This window comes from Salvelinus namaycush, chromosome 1 (genome assembly GCF_016432855.1).
Source record: "Salvelinus namaycush isolate Seneca chromosome 1, SaNama_1.0, whole genome shotgun sequence".
Taxonomy (NCBI): domain Eukaryota; kingdom Metazoa; phylum Chordata; class Actinopteri; order Salmoniformes; family Salmonidae; genus Salvelinus; species Salvelinus namaycush.
The window spans coordinates 14,323,809-14,345,216 of NC_052307.1; the positions used below are offsets into that span (position 1 = coordinate 14,323,809).

The 21,408-nt window shown below is 43.3% G+C and overlaps 1 protein-coding gene across 1 annotated transcript in view; it reads right to left on the reverse strand.

The window, feature by feature from the left end:
* The window catches only part of LOC120050470 (retinoic acid receptor RXR-alpha-A-like), a 78,135-nt gene that overhangs the window by 6,412 nt on the left and 50,315 nt on the right, over window positions 1-21,408 (reverse strand). The window contains exons 7-9 of the mRNA XM_038997062.1: window positions 11,179-11,458; window positions 5,025-5,187; window positions 4,680-4,859 (exon numbers count right to left, since the gene is read on the reverse strand). Of these exons, the coding sequence (XP_038852990.1) occupies window positions 4,680-4,859; window positions 5,025-5,187; window positions 11,179-11,458 (623 nt within the window). The remainder of the gene's footprint in view (window positions 1-4,679; window positions 4,860-5,024; window positions 5,188-11,178; window positions 11,459-21,408) is intronic.

Consider the following 21,408-nt stretch of genomic DNA (forward strand, 5'->3'; position numbering starts at 1 on the left):
CTGGATGATAGCGGGGTGAACAGGCAGTGGCTTGGGTGGTTGTTGTCCTTGATGATCTTTATGGCCTTCCTGTGACATCGGGTGGTGTAGGTGTCCTGGAGGGCAGGTAGTTTGCCCCCGGTGATGCGTTGTGCAGACCTCACTACCCTCTGGAGAGCCTTACGGTTGTGGGCGGAGCAGTTGCCGTACCAGGCGGTGATACAGCCCGACAGGATGCTCTCGATTGTGCATCTGTAGAAGTTTGTGAGTGCTTTTGGTGACAAGCCGAATTTCTTTAGCCTCCTGAGGTTGAAGAGGCGCTGCTGCGCCTTCTTCACAACGCTGTCTGTGTGGGTGGACCAATTCAGTTTGTCCGTGATGTGTACACCGAGGAACTTAAAACGTTCCACCTTCTCCACTACTGTCCCGTCGATGTGGATAGGGGGGTGCTCCCTCTGCTGTTTCCTGAAGTCCACAATCATCTCCTTTGTTTTGTTGACGTTGAGTGTAAGGTTATTTTCCTGACACCACACTCCGAGGGCCCTCACCTCCTCCCTGTAGGCCGTCTCGTCGTTGTTGGTAATCAAGCCTACCACTGTAGTGTCATCCGCAAACTTGATGATTGAGTTGGAGGCGTGCATGGCCACTCAGTCGTGGGTGAACAGGGAGTACAGGAGAGGGCTCAGAACGCACCCTTGTGGGGCCCCAGTGTTGAGGATCAGCGGGGTGGAGATGTTGTTACCTACCCTCACCACCTGGGGGCGGCCCGTCAGGAAGTCCAGGACCCAGTTGCACAGGGCGGGGTCGAGACCCAGGGTCTCGAGCTTGATGACGAGTTTGGAGGGTACTATGGTGTTAAATGCTGAGCTGTAGTCGATGAACAGCATTCTCACATAGGTATTCCTCTTGTCCAGATGGGTTAGGGCAGTGTGCAGTGTGGTTGCGATTGCGTCGTCTGTGGACCTATTGGGTCGGTAAGCAAATTGGAGTGGGTCTAGGGTGTCCGGTAGGGTGGAGGTGATATGGTCCTTGACTAGTCTCTCAAAGCACTTCATGATGACGGAAGTGAGTGCTACGGGGCGGTAGTCGTTTAGCTCAGTTACCTTAGCTTTCTTGGGAACAGGAACAATGGTGGCCCTCTTGAAGCATGTGGGAACAGCAGACTGGGATAAGGATTGATTGAATATGTCCGTAAACACACCAGCCAGCTGGTCTGCGCATGCTCTGAGGACGCGGCTGGGAATGCCGTCTGGGCCTGCAGCCTTGCGAGGGTTAACACGTTTAAATGTTTTACTCACCTCGGATGCAGTGAAGGAGAGCCCGCAGGTTTTGGTAGCGTGTCTGGGAGCAAGACATCCTGGTCCGCGACGGGGCTGGTTTTCTTTTTGTAATCCGTGATTGACTGTAGACCCTGCCACATACCTCTTGTGTCTGAGCTGTTGAATTGCGACTCTATTTTGTCTCTATACTGGGACTTAGCTTGTTTGATTGCCTTGCGGAGAGAATAGCTACACTGTTTGTATTCGGTCATGTTTCCGGTCACCTTGCCCTGGTTAAAAGCAGTGGTTCGCGCTTTCAGTTTCACGCGAATGCTGCCGTCAATCCACGGTTTCTGGTTTGGGAATGTTTTAATCGTTGCTGTGGGTACGACATCGTCAATGCACTTTCTAATGAACTCGCTCACCGAATCAGCGTATTCGTCAATATTGTTGTTGGACGCAATGCGGAACATATTCCAATCCACGTGATCGAAGCAGTCTTGAAGCGTGGAATCAGATTGGTCGGACCAGCGTTGAACAGACCTGAGCGAGGGAGCTTGTTGTTTTAGTTTGTGTTTGTAGGCTGGAAGCAACAAAATGGAGTCGTGGTCAGCTTTTCCGAACGGAGGGCGGGGGAGGGCCTTATATGCATCGCGGAAGTTAGTATAACAATGATCCAAGGTTTTACCAGCCCTGGTAGCACAATCGATATGCTGATAGAATTTAGGGAGTTTTGTTTTCAGATTAGCCTTGTTAAAATCCCCAGCTACGATGAATGCAGCCTCAGGGTGTGTGGTTTCCAGTTTACAAAGAGTCAGATAAAGTTCGTTCAGGGCCATCGATGTGTCTGCTTGGGGGGGAATATATACGGCTGTGATTATAATCGAAGAGAATTCCCTTGGTATATAATGCGGTCGACATTTGATTGTGAGGAATTCTAGATCAGGTGAACAGAATGACTTGAGTTCCTGTATGTTGTTATGATCACACCACGTCTCGTTAATCATAAGGCATACACCCCCGCCCCTCTTCTTACCAGAAAGATGTATGTTTCTGTCGGCGCGATGCGTGAAGAAACCAGCTGGCTGCACCGACTCCGTTAGCGTCTCTTGAGTTAGCCATGTTTCCGTGAAGCAGAGAACGTTACAATCTCTGATGTCTCTCTGGAATGTTACCCTTGCTCGGATTTCATCAACCTTATTGTCAAGAGACTGGACATTGGCGAGTAGTATGCTAGGGAGTGGAGCGCGATGTGCCCGTCTCTGAAGCCTGACCAGGAGACCGCTACGTTTGCCCCTTTTACGGCGTCGCATAGGGTCGCCGGCTGGGATCAGATCCATTGTATTGGGTGGAAGGCAAAACACTGGATCCGTTTCAGGAAAGTCATATTCCTGGTTGTAACGGTGGTGAGTTGACGTTGCTCTTATATTCAGTAGTTCCTCCCGACTGTATGTAATGAAACCTAAGATTACCTGGGGTACCAATGTAAGGAATAACACATAAAAAAACAAAATACTGCATATTTTCCAAGGAACGCGAAGCGAGGCGGCCATCTCGGTCGGCGCCGGAATCTTGTCCAGCTCAAGCTTCATCCGTATGACGGTGGATATTGCTCATCCGCCTGCTGCGAACTCTAGCAGGCTTGTAACTGCGCGTGGCTAGTCGAATGCCGAACTCTTCATTGAGACAATGCTGAAACATCAATCCATGGGCAAGTCACTTTTTAAACATTTTTAACACACAAAAAAGCATTTGATTAATAAAATATTTAATCAGTCTTCTTCCTCAAATGAAGGGGATGATGTCGCAATCTTTGCGAGAGGGAGGGAATCTGATTTCATTGGTCCTCAACCTGTGGTTCAGACACTTCATTCAGGATAAATGGAGTTAGCCCTGAGTTAGCCTTCCCTGGATCAAGTTAGTTCTTAAGGATTCGTTGCCATAGACATCTACCTGACAAAAATGTACATGACTGGTTATCCCGAGTTGAACTCAGAGTTGACCAATGCTACCTCGCTAACTCCTCAAACCTGCTTCGTAGGATACACTTTTGGTTGGTACATTGTGGAGGAAGTCAGTCACGTGTGTTTGAGAGGGCACAGGGACAGTGGAGGAAGTCAGTCACGTGTGTTTGAGAGGGGACAGGGACAGTGGAGGAAGTCAGTCACGTGTGTTTGAGAGGGGACAGGGACAGTGGAGGAAGTCAGTCACGTGTGTTTACGAGGGGACAGGGACAGTGGAGGAAGTCAGTCACGTGTGTTTGAGAGGGGACAGGGACAGTGGAGGAAGTCAGTCACGTGTGTTTGAGAGGGGACAGGGACAGTGGAGGAAGTCAGTCACGTGTGTTTGAGAGGGGACAGGGACAGTGGAGGAAGTCAGTCACGTGTGTTTGAGAGGGGACAGGGACAGTGGAGGAAGTCAGTCACGTGTGTTTACGAGGGGACAGGGACAGTGGAGGAAGTCAGTCACGTGTGTTTGAGAGGGGACAGGGACAGTGGAGGAAGTCAGTCACGTGTGTTTGAGAGGGGACAGGGACAGTGGAGGAAGTCAGTCACGTGTGTTTGAGAGGGGACAGGGACAGTGGAGGAAGTCAGTCACGTGTGTTTGAGAGGGGACAGGGACAGTGGAGGAAGTCAGTCACGTGTGTTTGAGAGGGGACAGGGACAGTGGAGGAAGTCAGTCACGTGTGTTTGAGAGGGGACAGGGACAGTGGAGGAAGTCAGTCACGTGTGTTTGCGAGGGGACAGGGACAGTGGAGGAAGTCAGTCACGTGTGTTTGCGAGGGGACAGGGACAGTGGAGGAAGTCAGTCACTTGTGTTTGCGAGGGGACAGGGACAGTGCAGGAAGTCAGTCACGTGTGTTTGCGAGGGGACAGGGACAGTGGAGGAAGTCAGTCACGTGTGTTTGAGAGGGGACAGGGACAGTGGAGGAAGTCAGTCACGTGTGTTTGCGAGGGGACAGGGACAGTGCAGGAAGTCAGTCACGTGTGTTTGCGAGGGGACAGGGACAGTGGAGGAAGTCAGTCACGTGTGTTTGAGAGGGGACAGGGACAGTGGAGGAAGTCAGTCACGTGTGTTTGCGAGGGGACAGGGACAGTGCAGGAAGTCAGTCACGTGTGTTTGAGAGGGGACAGGGACAGTGGAGGAAGTCAGTCACGTGTGTTTGAGAGGGGACAGGGACAGTGGAGGAAGTCAGTCACGTGTGTTTGCGAGGGGACAGGGACAGTGGAGGAAGTCAGTCACGTGTGTTTGCGAGGGGACAGGGACAGTGGAGGAAGTCAGTCACGTGTGTTTGCGAGGGGACAGGGACAGTGGAGGAAGTCAGTCACGTGTGTTTGAGAGGGGACAGGGACAGTGGAGGAAGCAAAGCAGCACGCTGACGTTGGTTTCACATGAGTGTCTGTCTGTGCTCACTCTTTCAGGTAATTTCCTGGAGCATACCTTCTCTCTTCATGCCCATGGCCAGACACTTCTGGTAGCGGCAGTACTGACATCGGTTGCGTTGGCGCTTGTCAATCAGACAGTCCTTGTTGTCTCGACAGGTATACATCAGCTCTTTCCTCACTGTTCTCTTGAAGAAGCCCTTGCAACCTTCACAGCTATATACTCCATAGTGTTTACCTGCCAGAACAATACATACAACGGTTTAGTTCTTCCCTTCATGCTTGTACAGTAGAATGACAGTGATCCGCATTTTTAGATGAGGGACCCCCCAGCCTGTAGGGCCCTGTATTGGGGATCAGGGAGATGTTGTGGGGCTGTCGTGGGGACGTTTGGGGTGCTGACCTGAGGCGCGGTCTCCACAGATGGCACAGATGTGTTTGTTAAGGGAGAGACAGGTGCATGTGGGCTGAGCAGGAACCTTTAGCACTCTGTTTGGGCCCAGTGGGGGTTTGATGTCCTCTGTGCTGATAATGCTGCTGCCACTGGAGATCACTGGGAAGCTGAGCTAGAAACAAGCAACAAAGAGAAGAGACAAGAGGATTAGACTGTCAAAGTGGAGACAAAGACGCTCATCTCTCTCATTCTTCGCACACACACGCACACACACACACACACACACACACACACACACACACACACACACACACAGCTGACACGCAATCACACACAGTCTTGAGATCTTGTACCACAGTGATAGACAGACACCCTTTAGAGAAAACTGTGTTGTGGTGATTCACATTGCATTCCCACGTTGCCAACATCCTAATTTTAGACTGGAGAATATGTTTTTCTTATTTTGGCTGAGTCCAACCCTAACAGGTAGAAAGAACCACCACATACATAAAGCCAACTCAAATATTTGTAATGAGGGTTTATTCAGGCCTCCTCTTAGACCTTAGATGCCAAATATGAACATTTGTTTTCGGATGTCTTGGATTTTGGGGGAGAAGTTGGACATATTGAAGTGCTTTGTTAGTGCGTGGAAGGACCTTGTGAAGATGCTGGAGGATACAGGTACAAAAGTATCTATATCCACAGTAAAACGAGTCCTATATCGACATAACCTGAAAGGCCGCTCAGCAAGGAAGAAGCCACTGCTCCAAAACCGCCATAAAAAAAGCCAGATTACAGTTTTCAACTGCACATGGGGACAAAGATCGTACTTTTTGGAGAAATGTCCTCTGGTCTGATGAAACAAAAATATAACTTTTGGGCCATAATGACCATTGTTATGTTTGGAGGAAAAAGGGGGATGCTTGCAAGCCGAAGAACACCATCCCAACCGTGACGCACGGGAATGGCAGCATCATGTTGTGGGGGTGCATTGCTGCAGGAGGGACTGGTGCACTTCACAAAATAGATGGCATCATGAGGGAGGAAAATGATGTGGATATATTGTAGCAACATCTCAAGACATCAGTCAGGAAGTTAAAGCTTGGTAGCAAATAGGTCTTCCAAATGGACAATGACCCCAAGCATACTTCCAAAGTTATGGCAAAATGGCTCAAGGATAACAAAGTAAAGGTATTGGAGTGGCAATCACAAAGCCCTGACCTCAATCCTGTAGAAAATGTGTGGGCAGAACTGAAAAAGTGTGTGCGAACAAGGAGGCCCACAAACCTGACTCAGTTACACCAGCTCTGTCAGGAGGAATGGGCCAAATTTTACCCAACTTATTGTTGGAAGCTTGTGGAAGGCTACCCGAAACATTTGACCCAAGTTAAACAATTTAAAAGGCAATGCTACAAAATACTAATTGAGTGTATGTCAACTTCTGACCCACTGGGAATGTGATGAAATAAATAAAAGCTCAAATAAATCATTCTCTACAATTATTCTGACATTTCACATTATTAAAATAAAGTGGTAATCCTAACTTATCTAAAACAGGGAATTTTTACCAGGATTAAATCTCAGGAATTGTGAAAAACTGAGTTTAAATGTATTTGGCTAAGGTGTATGTAAACTTCCGACTTCAACTGTATTTATTTTTTCAATTATTAAAGCATATATAAATGATTCAACCATTTTCCATCCTGCAAATTAGGAATAAGCAAATGCTTTGATTTCTGGTCAAACAGATGGAAAAGGGGTCTTAGAAAAGTAGATTATGGTTTAGTTACAGTAGAGTAGAGTAGACAGTACAGTAGAGTAGACTCGAGAAGAGTACAGTTCAGTACAGTACAGCGGAGTAGGGTAGAGTAGAGTACAGTTCAGTAGAGTAGAGATGAGTACAGTAGAGTAGAGTTTTGTACAGTACGAGTAGACTAGTGTATAGTACAGTACGGTAGAGTAGATTATAGCATAGTTCAGTACCACAATGTAGAGTAGAGTACAGTACAGTACAGTAGACTAGAGTAGAGTAAAGCACTGTACTGTAGAGTACAGTAGAGTAGAGTACAGTAGAGTTCAGTAGACTAGAGTTCAGTCCAGTACAGTACTGTAGAGTATAGTTCAGTAATGTACAGTACAGTAGAGAAGACTAGAGTATTTTATTTTATTTTGTATTTAACCTTTTATTTACAGTACATTAAAGAAGACTAGAGTAAAGTACAGGAGAGTATAGTACAGTACTGTAGAGTAGAGTAGACTAGACTAAAGTACAGTAATATAGAGTAGAGTAGAGTGCAGTACTGTAGAGTACAGTAGAGTAGAGTAGAGTAAAGTACAGTACAGTGCAATAGAGTATAGTAGAGTAAAGTAAGGTAAAGTACAGTAGAGTAGACTAGAGTAGAGTAAAGTACAGTACTGTAGAGTACAGTAGAGTAGACCAGAGTACAGTACAGTGTAGTAGAGTACAGAACTGTAGAGTAGAGTACAGTACAGTACAGTAGAGTAGAGTTCAAAACAGTAAAGTTTAGTTCAGTAGAGTAAAGTACAGTACTGTAGAGTACAGTAGAGTAGACTAGAGTTCAATAAAAAACTATTTTTTTTATGTTACCTTTATTCAGAACGACACATTTTACCTTGTCAACTCAGGGATTCAATCCAGCAACCTTTCGGTTAATGGCCCAACGCTCTAACCACTAGGCTACCTGCCGCCCCACAAGATTAGAGTAGACTAGAGTTCAGTACAGTACAGTACAGTAGACTAGAGTTCAGTACTGTACAGTACAGTAGAGTAGACTAGCGTTAAGTGCAGTACAGTACAGTACAGTAGAGTTAAGTTAAATACAGTAGAGTAGAGTAGAGTTCAATACAGTAAAGAACAGTACCGTACTTTAAAGTATAGTTCAGTACAGTACAGTCCAGTACAGTAGACTAGAGTTAAGTACAGTACTGTACAGTACAGTAGAGTTCAGTTAAATACAGTACAGTAGAGCAGAGTTCTGCAGAGTACAGTACAGTAGAGTACAGTACAGTAGAGTATAGTACAGTAGAGTATAGTACAGTAGAGTAGAGTTTAGTACAGTAGAGTAGAGTTTAGTACAGTAGAGTAGAGTTCAAAACAGTAAAGAACAGTACTGTACCTTAGAGTACCTTAGAGTACAGTAGAGTAGAGTAGACTAGAGTTAAGTACAGTACAGTAGACTAGAGTTCAGTACAGTACAGTACAGTAGACTAGAGTTCAGTACAGTACAGTAGACTAGAGTTCAGTACTGTACAGTAGAGTAGAATAAAGTTCAGTACAGTACAGCAGACTAGAGTTAAGTACAGTACGGTAGACTAGAGTTCAGTACTGTACAGTAGAGTAGAATAGAGTTCAGTACATCACAGTACAGTAGAGCAGACTAGAGTTCAGTACAGTACAGTAGACTAGAGTTCAGTAGTGTACAATAGAACAGACTAGAGTTCAGTACAGTACAGTAGACTAGAGTTCAGTACTGTACAGTAGTGTAGAATAGAGTTAAGTACAGTACAGCAGAGCAGACTAGAGTTCAGTACAGTACAGTAGACTAGAGTTCAGTACTGTACAGTAGAGCAGACTAGAGTTAAGTACAGTACAGTAGACTAGAGTTCAGTACTGTACAGTAGCGTAGAATAGAGTTAAGTACAGTACAGTACAGTAGACTAGAGTTAAGTACAGTACAGTAGACTAGAGTTCAGTACAGTACAGTACAGTAGACTAGAGTTCAGTACTGTACAGTACAGTAGACTAGAGTTCAGTACTGTACAGTAGTGTAGAATAGAGTGCAGTACAGCACAGTACAGTAGAGCAGACTAGAGTTCAGTACAGTACAGTACAGTAGACTAGAGTTCAGTACAGTACAGTACAGTAGACTAGAGTTCAGTACAGTACAGTACAGTAGACTAGAGTTCAGTACAGTACAGTAGACTAGAGTTCAGTACAGCACAGTACAGTAGACTAAAGTTCAGTACTGTACAGTACAGTACAGTAGACTAGAGTTGAGTACAGTACAGTACAGTAGACTAGAGTTCAGTACTGTACAGTAGAGTAGAATAGAGTTCAGTACTGTACAGTAGTGTAGAATAGAGTTCAGTACAGCACAGTACAGTAGAGCAGACTAGAGGTCAGTACAGTACAGTAGACTAGAGTTCAGTACAGTACAGTACAGTAGACTAGAGTTCAGTACAGCACAGTACAGTACAGTAGACTAGAGTTCAGTACAGCACAGTACAGTACAGTAGACTAGAGTTCAGTACTGTACAGTAGAGTAGAATAGAGTTCAGTACTGTACAGTAGTGTAGAATAGAGTTCAGTACAGCACAGTACAGTAGACTAGAGTTCAGTACAGTACAGTAGACTAGAGTTCAGTACAGCACAGTACAGTACAGTAGACTAGAGTTCAGTACAGTACAGTACAGTAGACTAGAGTTCAGTACTGTACAGTACAGTAGACTAGAGTTCAGTACAGTACAGTACAGTAGACTAGAGTTCAGTACTGTACAGTAGAGTAGAATAGAGTTCAGTACTGTACAGTAGAGTAGAATAGAGTTCAGTACTGTACAGTAGTGTAGAATAGAGTTCAGTACAGCACAGTACAGTAGAGAGGACTAGAGTTCAGTACAGTACAGTACAGTAGACTAGAGTTCAGTACTGTACAGTAGAGCAGACTAGAGTTCAGTACTGTACAGTACAGTAGACTAGAGTTCAGTACTGTACAGTAGAGTAGAATAGAGTTCAGTACAGCACAGTACAGTAGAGCAGACTAGAGTTCAGTACAGTACAGTAGACTAGAGTTCAGTACTGTACAGTAGAGTAGACTAGCGTTAAGTACAGTACAGTACTGTAGAGTATTGTTCAGTAGAGTAGAGTTCAGTTATATACAGTACAGTAGAGTAGAGTTCAGTACAGTACAGTAGAGTGCAGTAGAGTAGAGTTCAGTACAGTAGAGTAGAGTTCAGTACAGTACAGTAGAGTGCAGTAGAGTAGAGTTCAGTACTGTACAGTCGAGTAGAGTTCAATACAGTAAAGAACAGTACTGTACTTTAAAGTAGAGTTCAGTACAGTACAGTAGACTAGAGTTAAGTACAGTACTGTACAGTACAGTAGAGTGTAGTTCAGTAGAGTACAGTAGAGTACAATATAATTGACTGTATTGTACTTTACTGTACTCTACTCTACTGTGCTGTACTGTGCTCTATGATGCTTTATTGTGATGTCCAAACCTGTGAAACATAGACATCTATGATTGGTACAGATTTGGTCCAGTCCATACCAACCAAATTTGGTCTTGTTTGGGGGCAGAGCTCATTAGAATAATAGCCAGTGTGTAGAATAATACCCAAACATGAAAAGGAGGATTCTACGTTTTTGTACCTTGTGTACCTATTCAGGATACATCACCATGAAGAGAATGACATCAATAATTATGCATTTCTGTTTAGCAGAGATCAGGGACCCATGATGTAATTCTGTTACCTTGAAATTACCCACAACCAACCACACATTTTTTTTTATAATGGAGTTGATTGTGACAACCAACCCCACATTCCATGTGACAACCAACCCCTGAGACAACCAACCCTGGTCTCCCCTACTGTACATACAGTACATTACATATATTGTTCCCCATTCCGGCATGGTCAGAGTGATGTCATCCAACTTTGACCTTAGAAGTTTATTTTAACAGTGACTGAGTTAGACCACGGTAACATAACCCATATACAGCCTGCAAAACATAACCCAACCCCTTTTATCCAGTTTGTCAAGGCCATTACTATATCATATTAATTTGCATACCACAAAACCTCTTGAGACCTTTTCAAATATAAAATGGGCAACCCTGGCATTTCTCAGTTTCACATAAAAGCACCCAGGCCTCAGCTTGTGGTTTGTGAAAAGGTTATCCTCACATTTGGCCGTCCTTTTACACAACGCACATGTTGCCATCCTGAATCCTTACAGACGAGCTTGTAAAGAGTTTCATTTGGCAACATTTGGTTTTACTGAATTTATAATGGAAACCTAGCAGGCCAGCCATACACCAAGTCAGCTCTTCTCAAGACCCCAACTAAGGAAGGAAAACCAAGTCCAAGGAGCAGGGGATTGAGTGTGGTGTCTGGGTGTTGTAGGTTGCGTTGGAGGCCTTACCTGCGGGCTGATGCCCATGCTGGAGGAGGTAGAGTGGTGTCCCGCTGGACGGCTGCTGACAGAAAAGGGCAAAGCCAGGCTGGTGATGGGTGAGCTCAGCGTGCAGATTGGTGAGTGTGGAGGGCCTGAGGAGCTCACAGAGGACGGGATGAGCAGAGATGGGTGCAAGGGGTGAGCACCCATTCCCCTATGGGCGTGTTGTGAGCTGAGCGATGGTGAGGACAGCTGACCGGAGGGGTCTGTGAGAGAGAGGGAGGACAGGAACAAGGTTGATGTACACCTGATACACACATCTCCAACATATTTTCATCAGTATCGCTAAATTCAAAGCAGCCCTCTTCGGGTGGACAAGCTGGTGAACCAACATTTAATGAATCATTATATTGTATAACAGACATGAATCCACTCACTTTATTTGATCCCATTAAAACACAGGGTTCAAATTGTTTCTGTATTTGAAATCTGGTCTGAAATGTATATTCAAAACCTTACATTGCTGATACGCAAGGGGGGAAATTAGCGTGAAGTGTGTCCTGAGCTGGTTGTGTTAAATCATTCTAAAGCCTTCTGTAGGATTTCCCTCCATATATCCAACAACAGAATAGGAGACTGCCCACTTCAACTAGCCTCCTGTACAGGATAGTATTACCTGCCACAGAAAGACTGAACTATGTGGAATGAGACACCTTCTGAGAAAAGTGGACAAGAGGACATGGACAGGGCTACACTTTCAACATTATATTATCTGTGTGGTGTAAAATGTTTGCAGTTTTTTTAATGATATCTGAGCGAGATTGACTAACAAAAATAATTCCCCCCCAAAAACTGTTTTAATAATAATATTAATTGGTTTATTTTATTGTATTTATCCGAGAGGCTTCAAAAGGATATCTGAGTGATACTGACAAACAAAATCAATGGGGGGCCCCCTGCCGGTAATTCGACCATGATAACAAGGTAGATAGATACTGTAACTGGCTCTACTATCAGTGACTGACATAACAAGAGGAAAAACTGATGATGCACAACCAAGTTTCGAAATTGCACCTTGTGGATTCTATTATTCCAACTCGGAACAGCAAGTTGAGACCACGACTGAGAACCCCCCCCTCAATTTAAACAAATGTTTATTTTATTTTATTTATCCGAGGGCCTTCAAAAGAGGGTCGTGGGCTGCCAGTTGCCCATCCCTGATGTTAAACATTCTTAAGCAGGATTTAGTGAAAGGCAAATCTATATGTGTGTGTAATCTTAAAACAATAAATTGACACATTTATTATACATACTCGCACTACAATGGCGTATCAATTTAGCCTGTAGTTAATAAAACTACCATTTGTACTGCAAAAACCAACCAGTCTAAACCTATTGAAATTCCAATCCATCAAATAGAAATGTCAACACCTCAATTCAAAGTTAATTTAATAGGCTTTGTTACATTTGTTAAATTCATGGCACAAATGCTATACACACCAACATAAAAAACATATGAGCTTTACAAAAACAATAAAACATGGGTAGACAAACAGCATAAATGTCATTTGTGTCAACATGAACTTTGGTCACATAAATCACTGTGTTAAGAGAGTTTACAAGCTAGAGTGTCCCTGGTCCTTTTTAGTAAGACTGTTATGTAACTGGTAGTGTCCTTCTGTGAGAATTCTGTGGTTGGTTTGAGTTGTCCAGCTTGGCATGGTGCCCATGTGTGACAGACAGGTTTGGGCTGGGTTTCCCACCCTCACTACATTCCCCAGTTATTCAGTGTGGGAGATGTGGAAGCTGGAATTGTGAGACCCTGTGAATGCCTGGCAGTGCAGCAACTGGATCCTATTCTCTATCTCTGTATTCATTCCCATATGGCACTGTCCTGGCTCTCTGCCAGCATCACAGCTGGCTTCAAATAGCATTGGTGTCCTTCTCAAATACTTCAACTGCGCTCAATTGCACTTGCGTGAATAAATTCAACCAATGGGAATGTCCCAGAAGTGCAAAGACTGCACATCTGGCACTTACAGGTAGGCTCAATCAAACACTCAACCAATTTGAAAAATAATAATACTATTTAAACTCAGGTCTGTCCAGCAAAGGCCTGCAATCAGCACTACTCTTAAGGCACAGGTAAAGAAAAATAAGTCATTACATACACCGGATAGGTGCAGTGAAATGTGTTGTTTTACAGGGTCAGCCATAGTAGTATGGCACCCCTGGAGAAATGATGGTTAAGTGCCTTGCTCAAGGGCACATCAAAAGATTTTTCACATTGGTTGTCTCGGATATTCGAAACAAACACCTTTTGGTTACTGGTCCAACGCTCTAACCACTAGGCTGCCAGGACATGCACACACAGGTAAACCTGGGTAGGCAAACAGAGAGTCAGGGTGGGAAGGCAATGGTGGCACCAACTGCAAGTGCAACCAAAACCTTCATAGAACTGCAACAGCTGTAACATATCTAATGACCCGTATTTGAGAGAAATTGCACTACAATACAGATTCAATGCTGTGACAGTCTAATACTACGTTCCTCTAACATTGATGTCATTAGAGATTCAGTATGATGTGGGCAGATGGATCCCATGGCAACTATGCATTCTGGATCACCAGTAAATATGATGTAGTCACTGAGTCCACAGATCTGACTTATTTAGTTATTTATGCCAAGTCTTGTTATTTTAATGTTAACACTGTGTTGAGGAATTTATGACTTCATTTCAATGTGTATCCAGGACTTGGGGCTATGGGCTATTCTAGGAGGGATGATGGGATGGAGGGAAGGAAGGAGAGTGCTGTCTTCTTTGTGTAGTAGTCTAGGCTGGGATTCAAACAAAACGTAATACGCTGACATCCCACTGGACTTGACTTTTAAAGTAGTGATGAGGGGAAAATCGATAAGGTTACATATTATTTTTGACGATATATCGTATCGTGTTGTTTTGACAATATCGCAATATTATTTGTGCGCTAGTTTGCTGTACCTGCACCAAAACTACAGTATTTTTCCTTTATAGCTTGTTCTCCATCTTCTTTTTAAATAGGGAGACAATTTGTTTTCAGCACTTTTATTTCCATTTAGTTTTTTGAATGGCTTCCCTCTGCAACAGACATATGGTGAGAAATATGTTTGGAACATCTAAACGCAATACATATTGAATTGTGAGAATCGCAATAGATATCGTATCGGTACCTAAGTACTGTGATAATATCGTATTGTGAGGTCCCTAGCAATTCCCAGCCCTATTTTAAAGGTGATTTCCCTGACGTGTGTGTTCAATAAGAAAATGCCTAAAGAAAGGATTCCATCCTCTCTCTCTCTCAGTGTACAGCATCTGAACATCTATCTCACGTGATGTCAAGAACATTTTAGTATTTTATTAGGATCCCCAGTAGCTGTTGCTGAAGCAGCACAAAAATATTAAAATCCACACTATGAGGTCGAAAGAACATTCTGAAATGGTGAAAATTATCATAATGCTATTTTTGTGTAAGAGCTGTTGGTATAAAAAATGCCTGGAATTTCAGCCTGTTTAGGTGGGATGGACATGTTGGCCCACATCATGCCATCACAATGTGATCTGATTATATTAGACCAATGACTGTTCGTCTGGGGAAGGGGTGGGCCCTCCTATCAACCAATCAGGGCTGTGTATGTAAAAATCTTCAAATTTGTTTCCTAATGACCACATGATAAGACTGGTCATTTAAAAGGCCAAAGGAGGCTCAGGGAAATAAATAGTTATTTTCATGAAACAAACACATACAAACACACACAGTGATTTATTACAATCACAAAGACTGCACGGGGGCTTTAATGATATGTTCCTAAAAAAACATTAATGGACCCAAAAGGAGTTGAATAAATGGGCATGGCAGAAATGTGTTTGGTGTAAAATGTTTGCAGTTTTTTTAATGATATCTGAACGAGATTGACTAACAAAAATAATTCCCCCCCAAAAACTGTTTTAATAATAATATTAATTGGTTTATTTTATTGTATTTATCCGAGAGCCTTCAAAAGGATATCTGAGTGATACTGACAAACAAAATCAATGGGGGGCCCCCTGCCGGTAATTCGACCATGATAACAAGGTAGATAGATACTGTAACTGGCTCTACTATCAGTGACTGACATAACAAGAGGAAAAACTGATGATGCACAACCAAGTTTCGAAATTGCACCTTGTGGATTCTATTATTCCAACTCGGAACAGCAAGTTGAGACCACGACTGAGAACCCCCCCCCCCCTGTTTATCCAAAATGTGTTTATCCAGAAATGTGGATAAACAAACTATTTCTTTGAATAATGTACTAAAAGGGAGAGATGGCAGCCAGTGAATGGTTTCGGAAAGAGATATCATTTCAGTGGAGAGATTGAGCTTAACTGTGACATGATTCGTCCCTAATGACTCCTGGGACTGAAAATAGGGAGGGACTACATGAACTTGTCCAATATGTTGCAAAACAGTAAAAAAAATAAAGATGTCTGATAGAGGTCGGATAGAGGTCTGATAAAGACCTGGGATAGATACAGTAGAGGCATCTCTCCAACAATACTCTGCTGTAAGCAGCACAGACAGACACTACTACATGAAACCTGACCCCCTGACATCACCATAGCAGTCTAAAGAGGGACATTGTACTGTAATTGTTGTTGTACCCACATAATCCAATAGAACATCTATTGTTATATGCCGCTTATACCACATAGACTTGCCTCAGTGTTTCCCCTTGGAAACATTAGTGTGGGGGTGGGGGTGGCAATGCTGCAGTTGTAGAGGCCCTCTTGGCCGCAGAGACAAAATGCTTCTGTTTTAAAGCTAATTTCCTGCAATTGTACACTTTTTGCCATGGGGCTGATAGAAAATGTGCAGTTTTAAACACATTTTACCATGGCTTATGCAGTGTTCTTATGGTATCTGAGTGACTCAAACATTATAACAAAATCAATGGGGGCCCAATGCCATGCAAATGTTTGAATTTTAGATTCTCCCTGACTGTCTAGTTGTTATTTTGGGGATTGTTAGTTCTCAAAGATTCTCTTATTTAAAAATATATAGGTCCACTATCTTTTCTACATACTGTATATCTGCATTTAGTCTTTTAAGTTTACACTGAAAACTATTTACCATCCCAAAAATGATATATAAACAAATAATAATAATGATGATTATTATTTATGTAACTTTTTGCAGTGGCGACCACGATTTAGCATTGGCAGTGAGCCTCTGCTAAATGCATATAGGGGAAACACTGTCTCACAAAATCACTTGTCTCCCTCTCCTGTAAAGATGTGTTTCTCTAAGAAGGCATGTAGAAAGCTATCCCCGCGCTGCCAGTCTGCTTTCACTATAGCCCAGGCAGCAGCAGTCATCATCAGGAAAACATAAGCCCTGTGCTGGGAAGAAACCCTCTTCCATTGGCTTCCTCTCCCATCCAATCATACAGTGCATTCGGAAAGTATTCAGACACCTTCACTTTTTCCAAATGTTGTTACATTACAGCCTTATTCTAAAATGTATTAAATCGTTTTTTGCCTCATCAATCTACACACAATACCTCATAATGAAGAAGCAAAAATATTTTTTCCCGAAATGTTTTGCAAATGTATAAAAAAAAGAAGTATTCAGACACTTCACTCAGGACTTTGTTGAAGCACTTTTGGCAGCGATTACAACCTTCAGTTTTCTTGGGTATGATGCTACAAGCTTGGCACACCTGTATTTGGGGAGTTTCTCAAATTTTTCTCTGCAGGTCCTCTCAAACTCTGTCAGATTGGATGGGAGTGTTGCTGCACAGCTATTTTCAGGTCTCTCCAGAGATGTTCGAATAGGTTCAAGTCCGAGCTCTGGCTGGGCCACTCAAGGACATTTAGAGACTTTTCCTGAAGCCACTCCTGCATTGTCCAGGCTGTGTGGTTAAGGTCGTTGTCCTGTTGGAATATTAACCTTCGCCCCAGTTTGAGGTCCTGAGCGCTCTGGAACAGATTTTCATCAAGGATCTCTCTGTAATTTGCTCCGTTCATCATTCCCTCAATCCTGACTAGTCTCCCAGTCCCTGTCGCTGAAAAACATCCCCACAGTATGATTCTGACACCACCATGCTTCACCATAGGGATGGTGCCAGGTTTCCTCCAGACGTGGCGCTTAGCATTCAGGCCAAAGAGTTCAATCTTGGTTTCCTCAAACCAGAGAATCTTGTTTCTCATGGTCTGAGAGTCCTTTAGGTGACTTTTGGCAAACTCCAAGCGGGCGGTCATGTGCCTTATACTGAGGAGTGGCTTCCTTATGGCCACTCTACCATAAAGGCATGATTGGTGGAGTGCTGCAGAGATGGTTGACTTTCCAGAAGGTTCTCCCATTTCCCCAGAGGAACTCTGGACCTCTGTCAGAGTGACCATCGGGTTATTGGTCACCTCCCCCGATTGCTCAGTTTGGCAGTGAGGTCAGCTATAGGAAGAGTCTTGATGGTTCCAAACTTCTTCCATTTAAGAATGATGGAGGCCACTGTGTTCTTGGGGACCTTCAATGCCAGACATTTTTTGGTACCATTCCCCAGATCTTTGCTTCGACACAATCCTATCTCGGAGCTCTACTGACAATTTTTTCAACCTCATAGCTTGGTTTTTGCTCTGACATGCTCTGTCAATTTCAAACAACCTGTTTTTGTTTTGTCATGATAGGGTATTATGTGTAGATTGATGAGGAAAATTGTTTATTTAATAAATTTTAGAATAAGGCTCTAATGTAACAAAATGTGGAAAAAGTCAAGGCGTCTGAATACTCCGAATGCACTGTAGGTCAGTCCTGATATTCCACAGGATAATCTCTTCCATTCGCCCATTCTGCTTTACCCAGTACTGAAACATTGCATTAAACCTTCTGGTTTGTGCAGACCTTTCTCATGTGCATGTGCATGTAATGTAGTCTCCCCTCCCCGGGGCTTTGTTTGGTTTCAGGAGACAAAAGTACTTCCAAGTTTGGATTGCTGCACTATTCTCAGTCTTCGGAGACAGAATCCTCTCCAGGCTATGTGTGAGACATGTCAACCCACCACATCACAGAGAAGTGTTAAAGTCATCTGCATGCCCTCTGGAGGTTCCCATCATCCTCTTGTCTATTCTGAACCGCAGATAGCATGTTATCATTGGGACTTTCCGTAGCAAATGAACACCTCAGGAACTTTAACAAGGCAATAGAAGCGATTCAGTTCTGTACAACCCGTTTAAACGCAGTTCAACAAACCAATGATTAGATTAAACTCTAATCAAGGCTCATGACTAGTTTTATCTGTTATTTAGATGTCAGATAAGTGTTTATGTTGATGAATATGTTTTACTGAATCAAAATTCTACCAGTTGCATATGATAGGTAGTCACTGGATTTTTTCACACACCAGATGGGAACTGTGAGGGCTGTGGAAGAGAACTCAGCTCAGGCTGTATTGTAACATCCCACTGGGAACAGATGTCAATTCAACATCTATTCCACGTTGGTTCAACATAATTTCATATAAATTGTGTGGAAAAACGTTGATTCAACTAGTGTGTGCCCTTTGGGATGTCGACATAGGAAAATATTATTTGCAGTTGACACAGTTTTCAGGCAAAGACAAAAGAAAATGTCCACCAAGAGGTTGAATATTAAAAATCAGGTGTCCTAAAAATATAAGGTAGTTGATACCACCACGCTTCACTAGAATACCCTGCCAGTCATGTTTTTTGTGTTGTTTTTCTGGAAAATTGTATTGATTTTGGTTTAACAGTGACTCAATTGTCAGTTCCATGTAAAGTAATTGAATGATTACGTTTCCAATCATGTTTACATTGTCACGCCCTGACCATAGTAAGCTGTTTTTCTCTGTGTTGGTTGGGGCGTGATAGTGACTAGGGTGGGTCATCTAGGTGTTTGTATGTCTATGTTGGCCTGATATGGTTCCCAATCAGAGACAGCTGTTTATCGTTGTCTCTGATTGGGGATCATATTTAGGTAGCCATTTTCCCCATTGTTAGTTGTGGGATCTTGTCTACAGTAAGTTGCCTTTGTGCACTCCAGTAGCTTCACGTTTAGTTTGTGCTTTTGTTGTTTTGTTTAGTGAGTTTCTCTTTATTAAAATGATGTGGAACTCTATGCACGCTGCGCCTTGGTCTCATCATTACAACGATCGTGACATACATACTGTTGTCATTATTAACCATGTACAATAAGAAACCAAAAATGCCCAATGCAGACACTATTTTACATTATATCATATACATGTATATAAAACAGTAACTGGTTGATACAGGTGAGACAAACAGAAATTGTATAGGTGATGCACAGGTGTGTTCCTGCTCGGGGGTTTATCACAGGTGATCCTGCTCGGGGGTTTATCACAGGTGTGTTCCTGCTAGGGGGTTTATCACAGGTGTGTTCCTGCTAGGGGGTTTATCACAGGTGTGTTCCTGCTAGGGGGTTTATCACAGGTGTGTTCCTGCTAGGTGGTTTATCACAGGTGTGTTCCTGCTAGGGGGTTTATCACAGGTGTGTTCCTGCTAGGGGGATTATCACAGGTATTTTCCTGCTAGGGGGATTATCACAGGTGTGTTCCTGCTAGGGGGTTTATCACAGGTGTGTTCCTTTACCTGTGGGTCTCCTGTGCTGGTGAAGTGGGCAAATGCCTGTGAAGCACAAGCATGCTGTGGGCGAGCCGCCCGTCTCCCCCGGACACCATCGCCGAGGAGGTGGGGCTATCGAGCACTGGCTCTTGAGGAAGCCTGTACGGGCATATCACATGGGAAAGGACTATTAAACCCACTGGATGAGGAATTCTCTTTAGAACACAGCAGAGCTCACATGCACAATGAAAACAGAAATCTCACAACAGCTGATGAGTCCTTGGATACATACCTTTATCAAGTGGAAGGTAGTTCAATCATGCATAAGCCAATTATATTTACATACATTGTACATACATTTCAAGTAACATACTTTAGTCCATACATTGAGAATAAAACAAGAACAAAGACCAGTGGGTGCAGTAAAACAAAACAAATAGATGAAAAAGGTAACCTTTTTTATAGGGATCTAGGGATTGGAAGCACTTCAAAGACGTTCTTATCAGTGATAGGTGTGCTACTGAAATGGCCTCTAGACACAAGGAAAACACTCAGTGGTGTAAAGTACTGTAAAGTACATATTCTGGTCTGAGGCCTAATTAGAAAGATGCAACAATGAGCATACCCATAAAAAATCTTTAAACAATTATCTTAAAAAAAATAAAAAAGTATCTTTGGCACAGTCAAGACGGAGTGCATACTGGTGATGCTGACAATGCAGCTCTTTGAATGTAATAGGTCATTCACCAGCTTTAAACCTCATGCTATACTATCTACACTTTTAGGCAAAAGGGTTCCCAAACGGTTCTTCGGCTGTCTCCATAGGATAACCCTTTTTGGTTCCAGGTTAAACCCTTTTTGGTTCCAGGTAGAACTATTTTGGGTTCCATGTAGAACCCTCTGGGGAAACGGTTTTACATGGAATCCAATAAAGTTCTTCCTGGAACCAAACGTGCTCTACTTGGAACCAAAAGGTGTTCTTCAAAGGGTTATTCTATGGGGACAGCCAACCATTTCAGTTCTAGATAGCACCTTTTTTCTAAGAGTGTACTGCCAAATTCTCTTGAATGACATTGGAGGCACTATATCCAAGCTGTGAAATCTGAGCTGATGCAGCATGAGAGAGAGTGGAAAAAATGGTGTGTGCGCGCGTGCCTATACCCCGTAGCATGTGATCCAGGCAGGGGAAGTTTTGACCCCAGGTTCAACTTCATGGTCAGGGTTTATTCCTCAACTCATTCTTCGAGTCAGCTCTGCTCTGAATAGCCCCGCCCTCTCTGCCTTTCTCAGGGCCCGACCCGTATACACAAGGCATCTCAGGGAAGGAGTGTTGATCTAGGATCAGGTTCCACCCTGTACATACTGTATAATCTTATTCATTATGATATAAAAGGCAAAACAGATCCTAGGTTTCGGCCATGCCTCACGTAACACACAAGTCTCTGAGACAATGTTCTCTCTCTGTTTTTTGCCAAACAACGTAATCAAATGAGTGAGATTTCATTTTTTTAAAGACACAAAGTTCCTTTGACATAGACTGAGACAAGGAATCATTTAATACACAGTGTCCAGACTTCCCTCTCTCCTGATCCTCTCATTAATGAATTTCATGGCCAAAACAATTCCCCTTCTACTGCCTT